This window comes from Heterocephalus glaber, unplaced genomic scaffold (genome assembly GCF_053883595.1).
Source record: "Heterocephalus glaber isolate CG9 unplaced genomic scaffold, H.glaber_assembly_v1.0 deba00001608, whole genome shotgun sequence".
Lineage (NCBI taxonomy): Eukaryota > Metazoa > Chordata > Mammalia > Rodentia > Bathyergidae > Heterocephalus > Heterocephalus glaber.
In genome coordinates, this window is record NW_028258379.1 from 14014975 (window position 1) to 14036096 (window position 21122).

The window sequence follows — 21122 nt, forward strand, 5'->3', positions numbered from 1 at the left end:
CCCTGCTCCCAGGCCTGCCAGCCTGCCTGGTGTGACTCACTGGAGGCCCCTCCTCGTCTTTCACTTTCACCCAGCACCCAGAAGCAGAGTAACTTCCTCCTCCATTTCCTTCCTCGGCGCTGGGCCCAGGACCCAAAAGGCGATGAGAGCCCCTGCTGGTGTGCAATCCCTTTGTCAGTATTTACGGAAGTTTCCAAGAGGGAGTGAGAAAGAGACCAGCAGAACATTCAGCAGGAGAGAGGTGATTTGGGAAAGAAGCGGGGGGAGGGGTGGGGGGAGACGGGGACGACGATGACACAATCTTTTGAGCAAATCCCTTTTCCTTGCTTTAAAATTCTCTTTCCCTGACAGCCAACCCAACTCAGAGCAGAAACCCAAAAGCCAGCCCCAGACTGAATGGGTCTCTGTGAGGCCACAGGGTGGGACTGTGGCTCTTCCTCTCCTCAGGAGACTCAAGCCCAGTGAACTGGAAGTATAGTATGTGTCTGCAGAAGCAAGTCAGGGAGGGGTGGCTGAGAGCCCAGGAGGCCCACGTGCCTCCAAGGGGCTTGCTACAAGCTCTGGGGTGCTCACATGCACCATGCCTTCCCTCATCACCACCCCGTCACCCTGTGAGCCACAGCATGGGCTTGGGCCTAAAGCAAGGAGAGGCCCACGTGGCAGGCAGGCCTGGGTGCATGTGCCATGAATGTTTGATAGAGAGGCCCCAGCAGGGGAATGGCCACTTAAATACCTAGTGCAGGGTTTGGGGGAGACAAGAGTAGTGTTTGTGAATGGGGCTCCAGGACTTGGCTGTTCCTGCTCAGGAGAAGCTGGAGGCCAGATGCAGGGTCGGAGGGGCTGGGCTCGGCTGCTCAGCCTCCTACCCACACTCCTGCACATCAAGGAGGGTCATCTTTCAGGACATCGAAGTAGGTTTCTGCAGTTCAGAACAAACCTGCAGGCCTGATTTAGGGGAAGCTGAATCAACCCAGAAGCTTCCTGCTGCAGAGGCCTCTCTGTCACCCCCACTAGAGAGCTGAGACTGCCAGGGATCAGACACCAGGCCTGGGTTCCCCAGAGAAGAAAGGTCATCATCTGAGGGATGAAAAGAGTGGAAGATGCCTGGGAATCTAGGCAGAGAGGGGAGGGGACCACCCAGGCTGAGGGAACTGAATGGCAACAGCAATAATAACAGTGTGCCTGTGCCAGGAGGGTCCTAAGTGCTTTGCATTCTTTTCAATTCCCAGGATCGAATTATAAGGCAGGCATTGCTCTTTTAACCTCCATTTTGTAGGTAAGCTTAGCCCCCTCAGAGGGGCTAAGTAACTTGCCATAGTCACACATAATTATGTCTCCGAGCTAGGATTTAAAGGCAGATGTCCCTCTCCAAGATCAAGCTCTTATGCCTCATCCCCATGACACACCACTAAGACCCCGGGTCCTACTGCACACACCTTTCTACAGTACACTCATCTTCCAGGAAGCGGGAAAGGGGCCACACCCCAGAGGGTCCAGCAGGCTTGTGAGGTCCAGCTGCAGCGTGCCAGATACAACACCTCCTCCACTCCCTGGGCCTGGGCTGTCCTAACCCTCCCTGCAACTCCACCTCTACAACCCCACCCCTGCAGCCCCATCCCTGGCCCAGTTCTGGTTGCTGGGGGGGGGGGCACAACTTCCAGCTGTGGGAGCCCACTGGTATCTCCCAGCCTGCGACCCAGGAACAGGACTGAGCCATTTCCTCCATTTCTTCTGCCCCTCCCCGACTCCTCTCCCTCAAGTGGAAGGAAGTCAGCCTGGCCTTCCTCACAGCAAGGAAGAGGAAAGAAGCCACCTTCTCCAAAGGCTGCCAACCTATGGACTGGGCCAAGTTCCAGAGGTGCAGGGAAGAGGAGATATTGAGAAACCCCTGCAGGCAGCTCGCCCCAGGATCATCCGCAGGCCTCTGACAACGGATGCAAGCACATTGTAAAAGGAAACCCACAGCACCAAGGGCCCCATTCTCGCAACCCATCCTGTCACTCTGAGAAACTGTCAAGCGCTCTTCATTTTTCCCTTCTCCAGCCTCCTCTCTGCTGCAACCAGTCCTTGACCAGCATCATGAGTCCCCGGGGGCTGAAGACAAGGCCAAGAGTCATTATCAGTGGCTTAGGAACTATGAGGCCTCCAAGAAAACATCTATAGTAAGAAGCACTTCCTCTACAGAAGAAAGCAGTGTGAGCCAAGGAAAAAAAGCAGCCCTGAACCCAAAAATGGGTTCTGCAGACACGTTAGGAGAAGGTGCTAGAAAGGCCTTAGGTACTCTGTGCTCTGGTTACCGTGCTCTGCAGGGATGGCAGCTCCAACACATATAGTTTCCCAAGTGCCATCAGTGTCCCAGCTGCATGTCCAACACTGGCCCACCCAGGACATTCCAGTGAGCCCTCATCACAGGCAAGAGGCCAGACTGTGGCCACTAAGGGGGCTGGGCCACCCTCCAGCCATTTGGGACATTCACTGTGTTCATCTGAGAAAAAAGACTGCTATGAGCCAAGGTCACACAGGCCAGGGAGGAGGTGCTCTGCTTGACCCCAGTGGCCACAGGTACTCAGCTCTGACCTGGAGGTAAGGCCTGACTGCATAACACCCTTGGAGACTTGTGCTCCAAGGTACTGCTCTCAAACCTGGGCCACCCCAGGGCTGCTAACTTAGCACTGGGAAGCAGGGGTTGAAGCTCATGCATCTCCCCCACCCCCAAGGGAAAGACAGGCTCCAACAAGCCTCTGAGCTCCAGGTGAATACCAAAAAAGCTGTCCTGGGACAAAGTCTGAACTCCCTACCGCACTCACAAGACCCTAAGGTCTTAGGCTCCGGCCACCTCTCTCAGCATGCCATGCTTGAGCTGCACAGTCAGGGCCTGCAACATGCTATTCCCACTTTGCTTCTAGGTCTCTGAGGAAGATGTACCACTGCCTGTGAGACCTTCCCACTCATTTCCTCTGGCCAAGACCTCCTCATCCTTCAAGTCTCAGACACGGCTTCCTCTGGGAAGCTCCCCTGACCCTGAGGCTGAGACAGGAACTGCAGCGAGTTCATCACACCGCCTGACCTCACCCCCACATGCTCAGCACACTAAGTCCCAGGTGCCCGCTTCCTCATTCCCAGCAGAAGGCGCAGAGTTTGCAGACTTTGACACTTTGTCTGTAGGTGGCTCGTGGGATGCTCATTTAAGGCGGCAACCAAGGTGAATTAGAGCAAGCCCAGACAGAGGTGCTGCTCACAGCCAGGTGTCCAGCCTAGGCCCCTGCCTGGTCCTGAGGCTAATCTCCATTCCAGAAGCAAAGCAGAGCTCCCTAGGAGGCTGAGAAGACATGAAAAGGCCCAGCCTCGGACCACACCCCACTTCACAGCCCAGGCCCTTTCCAACAGAGCTGAATACAATCTTTCTCCAATGACTGGGCCATGAGCCACTACACCTAGGCCACCTGTAAAAGTATCAACTTCCCACCCCTGCCAGACCATGGCCAAGAACAAGAGCCTTGAGATCTGTTTACCTTATGCCCTGACATGGCTGGGCTGGAACACAAAACACCAAGGCTGGGACATGCCTATAATCCCAGCTACTCAGGAGGCTGAGGCATGTGGATCAAAAGTTGGAGGCCAGCCTGGGCAATTTATTGAGACCCTGTCTCAAAATTTTAAAAAAGTCTGGGGATGTAGCTAAGTGGTAGAAAGCTTGCTCAGCAAAGGGAGGGAGAGAGAAAGGGGGAGGGGAGGGAGGAGGGAGAGTAGGAAGGAGGGAAGGAAGGAAACAAGGTCTGGCTAGGACGCCAGGGCAATGTGACAAGGGGACCAGTATGGCCCAGATGCCCTCCTAGTCCTCACATTCTGAAGGGCTCTCTCCCAGCTATCTGAGGCTCTGGCTACAGTCAGACAGGGTCTGGAACTGCCATACTGAGCCAGCTAGAGTTGCCCAGGCTGTACATAAACCTTCCTTCTAAACACAGAGTAGCTGTCTGAATGCCACCCCCCAACTAGGAGTTAACAAACAGGGCAAAGGATCCCATTTCTCCAAACCACCAGACACAGAGGCCCTGCTCTTAAGGGACTTGCAAACCAGTAAGAAGGATCCAATGGGCCGGGGATTTAGCTCAGTGGTTCCACCGCCTGCTGCGCAAGCGCAAGGACCCGAGTTCAATTCCCGGTACTAAAAAAAAAAAAAGAAATAGAAGGCTCCAATGGCAAAAGGTGTGGACCTGCTTCCCACAAGTGTCATTGCCCTGGGAACAGAAGAGAGAAGGCAACAGGCCTATGTCCTGCCCATTCCCAATCCACAGAGTCCCTGAATCACCCCTTCCCTGGACTGAACTTCAGCTCTGACATGCAGAGCCCGGGCTGGTAGACTTGGGGGACAGGAGTCCCCGGGGTCTCAGCCATCAAAGCTGGTCAGGCTCCCAAAGCCTAGCCAGGGATCAAGCTGGCTGCAGTTTGAGCTTGGCAGTAAAAATGGCAACACTGAGGTGGTTTTAAAGAGGTGTGAGAAGGGGATCCTTTCCTTTATGAGACACTTCCTCCACCCAGGTATTCACTTTTATTGATTTTTATTTTATTTATTTGCAGTGCTGGGAATGGAATCAAAGGCCCTATCCATGCTAGCCAAGCACTCTACAACTAAGCTATAGCCCCAGCCCAAGGCAACTGCTTTTATCGTCCCTCTCCCCAACTGCCCTACAAATACCCACAGAATGTCCTCAGAGGCCAGGAGAACAAGGTCCCTTTTACAGCAGGGGTCAGTGAAGCAGAGAGAAACAAAGTCATGGGCAAAGCCAGCAGAGGACTAAGCCTCCAGGCTGAGTTTCTAACTACACATTAAGGGACTGACCGGCTGCCTCCCTCCTGCGCAAGGGCCACCAAGGATCACGGGTAGTCCAGGAAACCCCCTCTCCACAGGACTTGGGACTCAGCAGGAAAAAGTGGAGGCTCTCTCTACAAGAATCGCAACAGACAAGCCAGCAACCATGTCCTTGGGTGACTGAACCTTGGGTGAAGTCTCCTGGGCATTGCTGGGGACCTGGTTTGTCCCCTCACGATGCCCTTTAATGCCCAGACACTGCTCATGCTGCCAGACACTGCTCCAGCTCCCCTTTCCCCTTTTGGAAAGACCTGGCTAGGATAGGGCTCTCTGGAGTCCATGCCTGAGTGCCTCAGTGCCAACCTTGGCTCTGGGCCAAGATACACAGGCCAGGCACCGGGACCTCCATTAATATAGCCCCGCCCAGCCGGCTCCCCAACTATGCGCCACACCACCACAACCGTGCAGGCCCCTAGGGGTCTGTCTGCCTAGGCCCCTCCATCCACTCAACAACAAGCATCTGCTGCATGCTGGCTACAGGCAAGGCTCTGGGGAGACACCGGAGACAAGGCACAGCTTCTATCCTCGCAGAGCTCCCTATCCAGTGGTCAGAGAGAGACACAGAACACACATTAATCATAATGCAAGTGGCTCGAGATAAATATAATGCAGGGCTAGAGATAAAACACAAGGAACAGGTGGCCCCTACAAAACCCCCTGACTTTGAGCCTCCCTGGAGCTGTTCCCTCTGCCTGGAAGCCATGCCTCTCCTCTAATAATCCACCTTCGTTCAAGGCCTGCCACCTCTAGGCAGGCCACTGGCACAAACAATTCTCACCCCTTCTGAATCTTCAACCTATTCCACCACTACCCCACAAGGCTTCTTCACTTCCCTTCTGTTTCTGCTCTGAGGCAGTGTGGCCCAGTGGAGAGGATGGTGGACTGCGTGTCAGGGAATCAAGTGTCTGGTTCAGGAGCAGCTACTCACTGGTTCCTAAGGAACTTAAGAGGCAGGAGTGGGGCAGGGGGAACAGAGGAAACAAAGAAACACTTCTGTAACAAGCAACTACCACATGAAACTGGCCACTGGCACCATCTGTGTGCCCAAGGTATATGAGTCGGGGTTACTTGCATAATCATGTACAGTACTCCTTGCTGAAATGAGCAAAAGCTGCCTCTGAAAAGTAACCTGTCCAGATCACAGAGCACACAAGCAGGGGTCAGAACGAGAAGACAAGCCTGATGGCGGAAATCCAGGTCTCTCTGTGTCACCCTCTGCTGCCCATCTGCATTGGTGCTGAGCAGCCTGGTTCTCACACTTTAGGGTGTGCAGGAAGACCCACCCTGACAGAGTGGTTCATGGGTCTGGCTGGGAGGACAGGGGAGCAGGAAAGGAATTGCAAGAGGAAGAGATTGAAGGTCAGGGCCTGGTATAGTGACATTTCCCAGGATTCCTATCTCCCAGTCTCAAAAAGAAACTATCTGCTACAGTGCTATGTCCTGCCCTGCAGACAGGAGCCCCATTTTGCTCAGAGCTAGGGCTGACTGGAGTGCTTGTAGTGCCTGACACCCAACTGAGTGCTCACATTTAGGGAGTGCTTTTGCCAGGCACTTTACTAAGTGCATCACAGATAACATCTCATTCAATCTTACTTTCCTTTTCTCATTTTATAGGCAAGAAATGGTATACTTAAAAATACCTTATTTAGCTAGGCACAACATGCCCGCAATCCCAGCTGCTCCACAGGCTGAGGCAGGAGGATCAAACATTGGAGGCCAGCCTGAGCAACTTAGCAAGACTCTATCTCAAAATAAAGAATTAAAAGAGCTGGGAATGTAGCTCAATACCAGAATGCTTACCTGATATGTGCAAAGCCCTAGGTTTCATCCCAGTACCAAAAAAATAAAATCTATCTAACACAAAAGACAGTAATGGATGAACAGTAGAACATAAAACATGACATACAAATCAAATAACAAAATAGCAGACATAAGTCCTAAAACCTTATCAATAATTACTTTAAATATATTAAACACTCATCAATGGTTGGCAGAATTTTTAAAAGATGATCCAATTACATTCAGTTTACAAGGGGCACTACGTTCAAAGACATAAATAGGTTGAAAGAAAAGGATAAAAAAAAAAGAGATACCATGCAAACAACCCAAAGAGAGCTGCAGTGGCTATACTAATATGAGACAAAATAGACCTTACAAAAAAAATTGTTCCTAGAGACAAAAAAGGACATTTTGCAATATGAAAGTGTCCACCACCAAGAGGCTATTACAATTACAAACATGTGTGTACCTAACAACAGAGCTCCAAAACACATGAAGCGGAAACTGTCAGAATTAAAGGGAGAAACAGATAATTCAACAATCATCATTTGAGACTTTAATACTCCACTTTCAATAATGGACAGTACAACTGAACAGAAGATCAACAAGGAAAAGAAAACTTAAATGCTATAAACCAATTAGATCTAAATTAGATTAGAATACTTCACCTAACAACAGCAGAATATACCCTTCTTAAAAATACAGGGAACAGGGCTGAGGATTTAGCTCAGTGGTTTCACCACCTGCTGTGCAAGCGCAAGGACCCGAGTTCAATCCCTGGTACCAAAAAAAAAAATGCAGGGAACAGGGCTGGGGATTTAGCTCAGTGGTTCCAGTACCAGCCTCAAAAGCGCAAGGCCCCAAGTTTGATGCCCCGTACCAAAAACAAACAAAAAAAGAGTACAGGGAACATTCTCTATGACATATCATAAATTGAACCACAAAACAAGTCAACACATTAAAAAGAATTGAAATCACGTATTTTATTTGACTAAAATGGGTTGAAATTGGAAATCAAGTAACAAATTTGAGAGATTTACAGTAAACTTTGTTTTAGTCCTCCCAGCTCAGAAAGGCTACTCCTTTCCCAGCCCATGTTCTCCATACCTTTTGCACAGCAGATCTCAAACATTTGCAAAGGACTCAGTGCTCCTTGCCCATGTCTCACAACAGACACACTGATCCTGGCCCCAAGATTGATCCCAGAATCAAAACAGCTACAGGGTGGAGAGGCCTTAGGGATTGCAAGAGCTTGTCATGCAGCCCTGCTTTTCCATGGAAAAATGGCTTCCATGGCCAGTCTACATAATATCCAAAATGCAAACCCTTCCCAAAAGAAAAGTGTTAACTGACAAGAGGACCTCCCTGAGCCAGGCATTTGACATATCCTATTTCATAATTTATCCTTACAAACCTCCCATGGAGGGGTCTTACTCTCCCCTTTTTATAGAGGAAACTGAGGAACCACAGCTAAAGGTGCCAGAAGCAAACTCCAAATACTTACTGTCTGCTATCAAAATCCTGCTCTTTCCACTGCCCTTGTAGGCTCAGAATGAATGCTATATGTAAGAACACCAGGAAGCCAGCATGGACTCTACCCTTCCTCCTGTTCCCTCGAAGAGTGGCTGCTTCTCCTGAGTGTGTTTCCAAACAGAGTGTGGTATATATAACACTCTTCTCGAGAAACAATCGAGCCCTAGCCTGGCAGAAACAAACAGGTTCCTCCCCAGACTTAGGGCACTGATAGAAGCCCCTGGAAGCCAGCCAGGAAAGCCTACAGGGGATACAGGTGTTGAGTGCAGGCTGAAGGACCTGCTGGGAACTGCAGGACCTCACTCTGGAATAAAGGCCTCATACTATGTAGACAAGGTGGCAAAGCAGGGCCCAGCTGGGAAACCTGAACAGATTCCAAATATCAAGGGATGTTATTAATCACCCAGTCTAATACTTCCTTCCACACAGCAGTCCAGAGCAGGAAAGAAATTTGCCTGAAGACACACAGCCAGGAGCATAACAGGGCCCAAGAATCAGGAAATCCAATGATACTTCATGCCTCCATTTCAGTAGGCCCTATCTCTTGTAAGACACTAGCCAAAGCTTGGAGCCAAGGTTAATCCCAACACCACACAAATAAGGCTCCATCAATACAGGACTTCTACTATTACCTTGTTTAATCCTCACAAAAGGCAAAGCATATTATGTATTATTCTCTAAACCAGGAAGCTGAAAAGACCCCAGGGTCAAATCACTCGCCTAAAGTCACAGGAAGAAAGAGGCCAGGCCAGGACAGAGCTCTTTCTACAAACTCCCTCGCTAAGTTTCAGGCTTAGCTTCCTGTTTCAATGCCCTGCCAGGCTGTCAGGGATGGATGACACGGGAATCAGGAGACAACAAAAGCCTCATGGCTGCTCACACTTGCTTGGTGAAGAGTAGCTTTAGCTGGCCTGAAAACCACCATAATGTTCTGGAAGTATGGCTGGTCGAGAAAGGTGGAGAGGCCCAGCAGATCTAAAAAGAGACTACAGTGATTCCCACCCCTGGACTATCTGTGAAAGGCTCAGCATCTTCTCGGCAAGTAGAAGCCCCAGTCCTCCCACACCCTCCAACCCTGTACAGTTGTCCAACAGCTCTTTGAAAATAAAGCCTTTCAAGACATATTAAGTTATGTACAGGCACAAGTTTTCTATGATGTGATCTTTATGTATATCAAAAGTGTATCATTAAAATTAATTTTTATAAATAAAAGTTTTCCCAATAATGAAAAATGAAAGAAAAGAAAGCCTTACTCTCCTTTGCTTGTCAAATGCCCACAAAACCCCCCAGGGCCCAGGATCCTATCCCTTTCCCTGGCACCCTGAAGTCTGAGTCTAAGCAACTCTATGCCTAGGTTCCTATTAGTGCCAATGGCCCCCCTTCCAGGACACTGAGCACCAGTCCCAGCCATAGGCACCCACATTTCTGCATGGGCCTCTCAGAGGGCTTCTTCTCCCAGGAGCTTAAATTCCTAAATAAAGGCTGTTTGTGGTACATCCTGAACAGAGAAAACAAATAGTGCCCACGCACTCCAAAGATCACAGCAGAAATTCCTGTTTTGTCACTGATAAAACTGAACCCCTGAAAGGTAAAGTGACTATGGACCCGTTGTCACCTGCCCAAGGACACATGCATAACTACTTGGGTAGAGTTGAGGTCAGAAGCTCCCAAAGAGATGACTTCACACTTGGCACCACCTCAGATCTGGCATTGCTGGTCCTTGACATTTGTTTGGCTCATGTTCTCTGCAGCAGGGGTATAAAGCAGGGGATCTGGCATATGGATGGGGTTAAGACTACCAAGCTTCATCAGCCCAGGCTGCCCTGCCCAACCAGCTCTAGGAAGGGCCAACACCTACCTGGTAGGTGACAGTGGGGGTTAGGATGATATCCACTGGTTTGGAGTGAGAGTGAAGAGTGGAGGTGATATGCTCCCCAACAGCGCTAGTGATTAAGAAGCTTGGTAACTTGTGACCAGCAGAGGAGGGTTCCAGCATGGCTGCCTTGAGACCCCTATAAGGTCTGCAGAGGGCACATACAGAGCTGACTGTTTTACTTGCCTGACCATCAAGTTAGAGTCAGGCCCTTTCTCAGGCCCCGGTCAAGATACAGGACCTTTGCCAAATGCTTGTACATTCCTTGCATTTCTCCAGACTCTGAGCAGCTGCTGTAGGGCCTTTTTCTCCTATGTTGATTTATTCTTCATTGTTCCTGAAATATACCCAGAGGCCTTTGGCACAGCACACTAGGCACCGGCAGAGCATTCAGCCCAAGCCCCGAGTACACACCAACTAGGCTCTCTGGGATCTGGGCCAAGCCAACAGGAATGATGGGCCCTGGGGTCAATCCCAGCAGCTAGGAAGGGAAACTCAAGATCCCACCTACCCCAGCCTGTGGTCCCCAAAGCTGTTCTCAGGACTGCAGAGGGTGTGTTTGGGGAGGAGGAGCCAGTTGGAAGGTCCCTGCAAGGCCTATAGCAAGCCTTTCAACTCTTCCTGAGCACAAGTGATTCTTCCAGCAATCCCCACACCCACAGCTGAGCCTCTCGAGGCAGGCCCATGGCTCAGCTGGGCTGCTGGCTGCCCTGTGTCTTGTGTTGGATAAATTAATGCCATCAGCACTTCATTCCAAGGGTAAAGCACAGGAAAGTAGTCACTGGGAAAAGTGTGGTAGGAAGGGTCAGACAGAGAACATGTACCAGCTTCTCCCATCATCAGCCTCTGGGAGCCCTGAGCTCCTTACCAGTAAACACAAATAATGGTTATTGTGGAATTAATAAAATATAAAGATGAAGTGCCTGGCACAAAGTAAGCACTCAATAAATGTGATTTCTCTCCCCGACAAGATGAGCAGATATAGCTCATTATAAGACTTTTTTAGGGGCGGGGGGGCAACACTGGGTATTAAAGCCAGGTCCTTTGCACTGAGTTACATTCCCAGACTTTTTTTTTATGTACTGGGGATCCAACTCGGGACCTTGCTCTTGCAAGGCAGGCGCCGGAACCACTGAGCTAAATCCCTGGCCCTCCCAGACCTTTTATATTTTTTATTTTAATACAAGGTCTCATTAAGTCAGTAAGTTCCCCAAAAATAAAAAAATAAAAAATAAGTTGCCCAGACTGGGCTTGAAATTGTGATCCTCCTGCCTCAGCCCCCCAGAGTACAGGAATGACAGGCATGTATCCCCCCACATCTGGCTCATTTTCAGTCTTTAACCCTCGGATAAAATTAATGACCTAACCCCACAGCTGGCTGACAGCAGGTATGGCCAGACAGGCATAGGACAAAAAGACAAGGAGTCCCACAACCATGTTGGGCTCTGCAAGCATGAAGGGCATCTGGCTTAAAGACCGAGGAGAGAGGGCTGGCAAGAAGTCCACAGCACACGCAGCACAGGCCTCCTTTGGACTCAGCTGTGCCAGCGGAGCCTGCAGGGACACAGTGGGGCAAGAGTATTTCCAAGATAGTACCTGGCAGAGCTTCCAGACCCCCCAGGATGAGCCACCATTCTCCTGGACTTACTCTAAGAGCAGCAATAAATGGGAAGGTATCACAGCCTGAAGGAGGCTGGAAAAGGCTGGGCACAGGAAGTAGGAGCGGGGTGAGGGCAAAGACACAGGGCCTGCAGAAAGCAAGCAGCAGAGACCACCACAGTGAATGTGTCCCACAAATACAAGTGCTTGCCTGGTTATTTTTGGCACCTCTCTGCCCAGAACCAGCAAGGAAAGGCAGCTGCTAACAACATGGAAAGGCTCTTGATGCTCAAGTGTGCAGGCTTGCAGCAGGGACAGAAAGAGTACCAGCAGCCACCGTGTAGAGGGGCCTCTGCCCCACTTCTTCCTCTCCAGACTGTCCCTGTAAAGCCCAATCTGTGCGCTGCATAGCTGACATAGTGTGAGTACTGCTTTTGCTCAGATCCAGCCTCTCAACCACAGAGCTCACTTACACACACACACTCACACTCACACACACACACACGCACATGCACACACAAACAGACAAATAAATAACTATGGAGCCAGCTGGGAGCTGAGCCACACCCAGGACCCGAGACAGTATTCCTCTGGGCTCTTCCTGTACTGAAGCAACCCTCCCAACTTCCAAGTGGCAGGGATCCTGGGGAGGTCACAAACACAGCCTCTCTTTTCACTGCCCCCCACCCCCCCTGTGAAAGTAGTGACTCTGGCAATTTCAAGCAACTCACAGCCTCTTGGTTTCCTTACCTGAAAGCAAAGGAGCAGGACTAGATGTCTCTGAGTGTTTTCCAGCACTGGATGACTCCTGAGAGATAGGGAGCCCAGGACTATGACCCGTGGCCAGCTGGGGCCTCAGAGAGAATAAGGTCAGGTGAGGAGCCAGGTGCTTGCCCCAGGAATTGTTGCTGGCTGGGAGGAGGCTGAAGAGGCAGCCAACACACACTCTGGTTGCAAGTCACCTCTTTAGCTCCCTTCTGGGCTCCAGGGGCCTCCCCTTCTAGAGAACTGGCAAGTTTTGCCAATAGTGGGCTGGATTTGGAGCCACTGTCTGCCCAACTATCGGGAAAAGCTGAGAAACAAAAACCCTCACCACATTCCTTCCTCTCTGGATTCCACTACCAGAGAAGTTGGGTGGCCTGAGAGAACCCCCTTTAAGCTGCAAGCCTGGTGCACTGCCCTCTCACCAAGCTTTGCCCTGGATAAACCTCACCCTGGCTGCTCCCCTCTCCCTCTAGAGACTCCTGGAGGAAGAAGCAGTGCTTAGAAAAAAACGCTCTCACCCTGTGGCTGAGGAGAAAGGCAGAGAGAACAGGGAACACCTTCCCCAGCTGCCCACAACACGAGACTGCATTCCTGGAAGAGCAAGCACAAGATCTGCAAGCCACAGGCCTCTAGTCCCACTCCCCCTACCAGTCCCCACAAACCACAGCCAGCAACCACCTCCCACAGGGAGACCACCACCCCATCCAGCAAAATCTTAGCTCTTTTCTGACATGTGGCAACTTTCTTCTTAGAGAATATCATGGTGTCCCCGCCTACCCTCCCGCCCCCTCCCCAAACCTCCATCTAGGTCACACTGGGAGGCTTCAGGTGACCCAAAGACACGGGGGTTTCTTAGCTGAGAAAGCAGCCTTCCTGGAGCCTACCCACAAGAGCAATTTAGCCTGAGGCCTAGGCAGGCAGATAGGTTCCCCAGAGCACAGTCTGATCTCAGAGAAGCTGAGCTCTTAACCCTCCTCTGCAAGGACAGAGGCCCTTGCAAAGGCATGCAGACGCCAGGGGCTGGGACCTTCTGGGGGCAGTGGGTCACACAGTTGTGCACAGGGCCTAAGGAGTTAGAAACAAAACTTCATGAGTTTCATCTGCACAAGCACCAGTGTCCTGGGATACTGTTCTCCTACCACAAGCAGGACACTCTTCATTTCCTCTTCCCTGGTAGGAGTAAAAGACAACAGGAACTGGGCCTGGAACTAGTAAAATGATACCAACCATCTGGCCTGCATAATCTTCTTCAACCTTCAAAGCTATCCTAAGAAGTATTATAATCCTCCTCATTTTACAGGTGAGGAAACTGAGCCTCAGAAAGTTACACAATGCCCCAAAACATGCTGCAATGGAAAAGCTAGAGTATGAACTTAAGTCTGCCCAGGCCTCATTCCCATGAATCTCTAGACTTCCTTCACCGTCACTGCCAGGGTGCCCGTCCACACACCATCCAGGAATGGTGTTCTGAGTGTGGGTGTGGTTCTGGAATCTGAATTAATCCCCCCACTAACTGTTATTGCTCCCACTTGTGTGACCTGTGAGAGCCAGAGTAAGTGTGCGTGTGTTGGGGTTGGAGGGAGGGTGATCTGGATTCCAAAGAGCAGTTTCCAGCACCAAAGTTATGCTGTAATGGTTCTGATTCATAAAATGAGCTCACAGTCTCAGAGTATCCTGAATGCTATTCTGAATGCAAATGCAGATCCCTTAGTAAGAACTTGGGATTTCAGCATACTCCACCTAGCCCCAGCCCAGAGTGCAATTTCCTTCAGCCCCACACAGTCCAGAATTCTAATGTGCAGAAGCAATTCCTCTCAGTGAATGCAACTACTGGCTGAGTTTCCTTCGGCCTGCAGTGAGTCAGGGAAGAATGAAGGCCCTGAGCTGCTCTTGTACTGGCACCAGTGCACGCACACACACATAGGGAAGGTGCCAACCCGGACTGGACAATGGAAATGCCCAGATCAGCAGATCCCTAGGCAGGACACTGCACAACTCTTTCACTCTGAGGTCCCCTTGGCATCAGGATGACCAAGACTGCCTCTAGAAGGCCAGCTACAGGGCAGTGGCAGGAAATGGGGTTCACCAACTCCAGAATCCAACTTGTGGTGGACGGATCCTTCTGAAACTAATGGTGCAATGTGAAGAGGTCCCAGCAGCAGGGACTCACCAGGCCCTCCTGCACATGCCAAGGCCTTTCTTTCGGTGAAAATCCTTCACTGCTTCAACTAACATGCACTAAATACTGGATGCCAGGCAGTGTCAGAACAATACAGAGCTTACACTAGAGTACAGGCTACATTCTGCATACACTGAGTCCTCACAGAAACTTGGTAAAGGAGATAGAAAGATTCTAGCCTAGAGTCTATGTTTTTGACCACCATCCAATAGTACACATACAAATAACTACCTAAGGGGACAGTGAGCATTCAGAAGGCTAAAAAATTCAGGAATGGTGCTCAAAGCAGGACTAAAGGGCTAAGCAGGAGTCTTCCACCTACGTGTGCCCAACCCACCCCACCAAGAGCAAAATATTCTCATTCTTTTTCCCTCCCTCCTTCCCCTTCTCTGCCTCCTTCTCTCTCTCTCTCTCTCATCCTGGGGACTGAACTCAGAGATGCTCTGTCACTGAACTACACCCCCAGTTTTATTTTTTATTTTGGAACAGAATCTCACTACATTGCCCAGGCTGCCCTCGAACTTGAGGTTCTCTTGCCTCTGCCTTCCAAGTAGCTGGAATTATAGGCATGCACCACCACACCTGGCAATGAGCAAGGTTTTCTTTTGGAAGACACAACAGACAGAAATTACCAAGGCCAGAGATTCCTGAACTGGGCCCATTCCTTCCAGGAAACTATACCTGGTGAAACTGCCATCCTCCTGCCACTCCCCTCCTCTTCTTGAGGTCTTGGCTCCTGAGTAGTCTTTCCCGGGATTCTGCGGCCACAGGAGGCCCTCTGCTACAGCCATAACTACATGCTGCTTTTGTTCCCCTCCCATTTATTAAAAGCAGCAGTCTACAGGGTCAAACACTGGGGCTATTTTTAAGATCTCTGCTTAAAAGTTAAACTCTCAACCCTGTAAGGATTCCACAAGTACTCTTTGGGGTTAAGAAGCTGACAGCTCTAGGGAACTAAGTTCTGCCTAGTGTTCCAAATGGTCACACTGGAAGTGGGCAGGCTGGCCCAGTGAAGGCTGGATAACTCGGGGAGCCTGCTCTAGGTTCCTCACCAGCTTGACCCTTGGGAGCTACACGGACCAGAGAAACCAGCCAGAGCCCAATCCAATTAGAGTGCAGACTGCATGAGGGCCATGCGATGAGATGATTTATCACAGTAATTGAATGTTTATACCCTTATTATTCCCTGTGCAACATGGATCCACAGATTGTTAACCTGGAAAGGTCTGTCCTTTCCCTTCGGTTCTGAAGCCATGTAACACCTGTGGAAAGGACATACTTCTCTGATCCTAGGAGCATGTACCACACCTTCCCTCAGAGGCTCTGGAGGAAGAGAGGAGATTCTGCACCCTCAACAGATCTGGTGAAGCTGGAAGAAGAACTGCAGTTCCTCCCACTGTCACCAGACCTCCTGTCTCTGTCCTGAAGCTACAGGGACAGGTCAGCCAAGACACCCCCCCACCCAGCGCCCCGGAGGAAGTCAGACACCCTCTGCCCTCCCCAGCCACAGCCGCCAACAGGAATCCCCTACACACAGGTGCCACAGTGACCTCCATGGCCAGCCAGTGCTCCCCCAGCCCCTTCCACTGGCTGGTACACAGCTCTCACCTATGTAGGATGGTGGAAGCAGGAAAGTAACCACAGAAGTTGGAGCCAACAAAGTTTTAAATGGGGCAAATATCTTCCCCTTTCATCTTTCCAGGAGCTTAAGGTGGACAATCGCCTGGGACACTTGGTGGCCTCCACTTTGGGTGGCAGGTACCCCTTCCTGTGGCCCTGTGGTCTTCCTGGGTACTAAGGCTTGCAGGGTGCAGCAGGTTCCTCAGCACTCCCCTCAGCCTTACCCTGGAGGCCTGGGTAGGGGGCCCAGAGAGGCAATCTGATCCACACGTGTGTGTGTGTGTGTGTGTGCGCGCGCGCGGCGGCGGCGGCGGCGGCGGCGGCGGCGGCGGGGGGGGGGGGGCGCTCCACCAAAGACCCTCCCCTCTCCAGCACTCTCAACAGGCACTACGGAACACAGTACCAGGCCAGGTGCCGCGCGGGCTCGACTGGCCACTGCGGAGGGGCGTGCGGGGGCGGGAGACGCATGACAGGTCTGGGGTGCGCCAGCAGTGCCGGGCACGCGAGGCGAGGCGGCTCTTCGCTCGCCCGCGGCCCGCCCGCGCTCGAAGCTCCAGTCTAGGCCTTGGCTGCACTTGCCCCAGTTCACTGCCCCCTGCACCTCGGTGGCCCAAAGTCCCAGCGCGGACACATTGGCCCTGCCCACTTTCCGGAGCATGCAGGCAGGAGAAAGGGCTCCTACACCACGTTCCAGCAGCTCGCAACCCCCCACCCCCACCCCCCGCCATGCGTCCAGGGCCTGGGCTCCATCAGCCCAACCAGTCCCTGCAGACATCACGTTTCGCTCGGCTCGAGCGAGAGGAGGAAGCAATGGTGTTCCCGAGCCGCCGAAGGCCGGCAGGTTTGGAAGGGTTTGCCTGCGGGCCGCGCTCTGGTGGGCGGGGGCCGCAAGCGAGCTACGTAGCAGCACAAACACGGGGAGGTTGCGCCGCACTCGCAGCTACGGGCGGGCGCGGGTTACTGGCCGCGCGGGGGCGGGCTGCTGGCGGTCCACGCATATCCCCGCACACTTGCTCCACTGCTGCCCAGGCCGCAGGAGTTGGCGCGGGGCGGCCCTTAGGCCCTGCGCCTCAGCTCCAGGCCGTGCCTGCAGAGCTGCAGCCCGCGGGGCGGGAGGCCACTGCTTGCACACGCTGCTCGGGTCCCCTCACTGCCCCTGCCGCGTGCAGGGCTTGGGCACCGGCTCGGCACCCCAACTTACCCCGCTCTGTCTGGAGCTCCGACCTCGACTGTCCCCCTTCCGCTGCAGGCCGCCGCCTTCGGTCGTCTCCGGGACTCCAGCCGCTTGCACGCACTCACCGATTTTAAAAACAAACAGGCGCCGTCGCCTCCCTGCGGCGTTCGCGGGGCTTCCGCCAGCCTGCGCCTCCCTAAGCTGGGAAGTTTGCTGGCAGGGCCCTGGCGGGACGTGCAGGCTGTCACCCCCGCTCGCTGACGGCGCAGAAACCTCGGTGCACCCCGCGCCCGTGCTGTCCGACTCGCGAGCGCTCTCCCTCCCTTCGAGTCACCCCCAGTCCTGCGATGCAGTGTCAGGATTGCACGGCTCTGACTCATCGGTTGAGCTCACAGCTTGGAAAAAAAAAAGAGGGCGAGAGGCAACAACGAAGGAGGACGACTCTGGCGTGCTACAAAGGATTGCACAACTCAAGGCTGGGTGCACAGAGTGCCCAGCAGCCAGCAGGCGCGCGCAGCACCGCGAGGAGCAGGAACCAGCTCTACCACTTCATCAGCACCACTGTCTCGGGGCGGCCTCTCAGCCAGCAGGCCCAGCGCCGCCCACTTCCTGCGACCAAATAAGGCCGAGGAAGGCGTCTTTAAACCTCCGGGGGCGGCCGGGGCTGGGGATTTCCAGCGGACCTCACCTCTACTCCGGAGTAGGGTGCCACCCTCCCCCAGCCCAGGCGGGCGCCCCCTTGGCTTTGCTGGAACCAACAAGCCATGTGGCTCGTTCCTTGCACACCAAGGTCAGGAGGAGACGGTGACGAAATGTTTGGAAACCCATGGAGCCTGCCAGGAGAGAGGGAGAGAGAGGGAGAGGGAGAGAGGGAGAGGGAGAGGGAGAGAGGGAGAGGGAGAGAGGGAGAGGGGGAGGGAGAGGGGGAGGGGGAGGGGGAGGGGGAGGGGGGGAGAGGGGGAGAGAGGGAGAGAGGGAGAGAGGGAGAGAGGGAGAGAGGGAGAGACAGAGAGACAGTGTGTGTGTGTGATTTTGGGGAAGGCACAAGTAGCTTTCTTCCACAAAGAAAATTGGTGTTGGATATGATAAATCATGCACAGTCTTCTCCAATGCACTTTATTAACAGCCTCCCCGAGTTTTACTTTCTGGTTCACCAGCCTCCAGTGCTGTAAAGGTAACTGAGAAACCGGCCCCAGGCCCTGTTGAGGGCCCACAAGGCCATTAGAAGTCCAGCAACTCAGACCTGAGTTAGGAAGCTTTACTATTTCCCCTGTCTTCTGTAAATAGCCCCTTGATCATTTTCTGGTCCAAGCCTGATTTCTCTTTGCCTGACTGTCGGGAAAATGTGAAACATTTTCTGCAGCTCAGGTCTTGCAGGGCCAGGCAAAAGTCAGCAGAGGTAATCCTGCTCTTCAGTATATTTTAGTGTATGATTTTTTTTTAAAAAGATGAGTCAGAAGGAGATATTTCTCTGAAGAAAAAAGCCACCAAAGAATACACTGTGTCCTGGGAGCTCCTTTCCCCTATGGCCAGTCCTAAGAGCCAAGTGCATCCCTGGCGTTCTCAGAACAAGGAGGACAGCAGAATGTGATTCCCACACACTCCCTGAGCCTGCTAGACCTAAGCCTTGTAGGACATTCTGCCTAGAAACTCTGCACAAACTACACTTGTTCTAAGGGCCATGGCTTTCCACTCTCCTGCCCCTTGACTTGCTGAAGCACCTGCATGCACCTGGAAGTCATGCTGCAGCCAGAGAAAGGTAAAGGACTCACTTGTCCCATGTCATGATAGATGTCCAAATAAGGACCTTTAAAACAGTCTTATCCACAAAATACTGATAATTATGGCAGAAGACAAGACCAGGTGATCTCTTAAATTTCTTTCAGGATCCACGATTCTGTGGTTGTAAAAAGTGAATGGAGTCAGAAAACCACCTTCTACACAGAAAAGCCCAGGCTCCTCAATTTAGAATTCACTGTGGCAGTACTGTTCCTGACAGGTCTCAAAGCACTTTGCCCTACAGCCTGCTGAGCCTACTGAGCCACACTCTGTGACAGTTTTATCCCTCTCTGGATGAAAACACTGGGGTTCAGAGAGGTAGCAATCCAATCATCTGTCATCTCTCTGCTTTTCTTCCAATCTCCCACAGAGTAAGGCAGCAAGCAATTGAGGGACTGGAGTGCTCAGGCCCACAGACCCCCAAGTAGAGGCTGGACCATCAGAACTCCTGGCAGAGGCTCAGTGTAAAGCCGTTTAGCTTTTCCATTTGCTGAGTTTCTTCCCTCCCACTGATAACTCATCCAAGTGAAGGAAACAAAAGCAGAGTGACGTCATCTCCAGGGCCCCAGCTGCCAGATTCTTCTGCAGATCTGCAGCCATCCTGACCTGTCCTAAAGGACCGGCCCCTGCAGCTGGCCTGGGGCCAGCCCAGAGGGAGCCTCTGTGAGCCAGTGCAGACCAGCCCAGGGACATTCCCAACCAACCAGAAAACCCGGCTGGGGAGCACATTCCTAGAAGAGCCTGCCACATTGCAAGCCAGGGCCCAGCCTCCAGGGAATGGGCGAGTGGGAGCCACTCCAAAGGGCACTCCTCAGTTTTGTCCCGTTGGGACTTCCTTCTTGTCCCAGAAGGAGCTGCCTATCGGAGGAGCAGCCCAGGGAGTGAAGGCAGGTAGCAGGGTGCACAAGAACTGAGAAGTCAGTGGCTCTGGAGGAGCCCTGCTCACTGTGAAGCAGCACACCCCTTCCCTTTACCCTAACTAAACTTCTAAATGTGAATCAACTCAGAGAGAAGAGGAAAAGGGCACATGGGTGTGCAGGGGACAAGGGCTCAAGACCGTTCCCAAAGCCACCATTTGGCAGAGAAATGTACCTACCTGCCAACTGCCAGCAGAAGAGGATGTGTAAAGAAAGATTTGGCCTTTCCGGGAAAGCCCTGGAGGTCAGTCTTGCTGCGGATATGACAGTGCAGAATCACTGACATGTGAAGTGAAAATTTTGGTTTTAGATGCCCCAGTCCCTCCTCCAACCAAGGTGACCTTTTAGGGCTGTGGTGAAAGGTGCTGATCCCAAGAACGTACCCACAGAGTGATAGTTTCTCCACCACCCACTTTCTTTACAAACTGCAGGAAAGCATGGAGTACAGAGCGCCAGTTCCCAGAAGCTGTCTGCTAAGAAAGAAAGACTCCAGGAGGAAAAGCTCTCTGGCAGGACCCCATCCTCTGGGTCCCAGTGAGGGTACAGTATGGCATTTCAAAGGCTTCCTGACAAACAACTCAGCTCTCTGAATTCTACTCAGAGTGGCCCGTCACCAGTGTTCAAAATCTTCTAAGTATGTGAGTTATATCTCAAAGCTGGTATGAAGAAGAAAAATAAAAGCGTCTAAAGAAGCCAGGGTCTCGCCACCCAGCCACCTGCCCTGAGTCCGCATTGTTGTCCTTTTTCCACTGCCCCATCGAGCCCAGCACACATGGTGTGTTTATGTGAACAATTAGCCTTGACCAGAATATGAGGAACTGGGGTACAACTATTGTTGAGGACATCACAAAATGACAGCCTTCTTATGTCCCTTGTATGCTATGTTCCTACTGTCAGGTCCCTTTGCAAAATAAAGGTTCTTATTGCTTATAATTACAACAGAAGAAAGAGAAAGTTGTGAAAAGAACGGGGAGCCAGTACTGAGGAAGGGACCTGCCTAACTAAAACAAACCTGCTCTGTGACCTTAGGACAG

General features: G+C 52.0%; 2 protein-coding genes across 9 annotated transcripts in view; one reads left to right on the forward strand and one right to left on the reverse strand.

Moving 5' to 3' along the window:
* The window catches only part of Mideas (mitotic deacetylase associated SANT domain protein), a 127008-nt gene that overhangs the window by 25315 nt on the left and 80571 nt on the right, over positions 1-21122 (reverse strand). For 2 of the 7 annotated variants that reach the window (XM_087195082.1, XM_004837222.4), the window contains exon 1: positions 17420-17598. The exons of the other annotated variants lie outside the window; for them this stretch is intronic. The gene's annotated coding sequence lies outside the window, so the exon portion shown is untranslated. Of the gene's footprint in view, positions 1-17419; positions 17599-21122 lie in introns of those variants that run through there. 7 annotated transcript variants of the gene reach the window in all.
* LOC101722481 (uncharacterized) lies at positions 16686-20807 on the forward strand. Of its 2 annotated transcripts, XM_013067282.3 has the most exons (3): positions 16686-17059; positions 17468-18182; positions 20520-20807. In XM_013067282.3, the coding sequence occupies exons 1-3, from the start codon at positions 16875-16877 to the stop codon at positions 20676-20678; spliced, it is 1059 nt and encodes a 352-aa protein (XP_012922736.1). In that variant the 5' UTR covers positions 16686-16874; the 3' UTR covers positions 20679-20807. The 2 variants fall into 2 exon arrangements, with proteins under 2 accessions (XP_012922736.1, XP_087051212.1); XM_087195086.1 differs by having other exon boundaries at positions 16686-18182.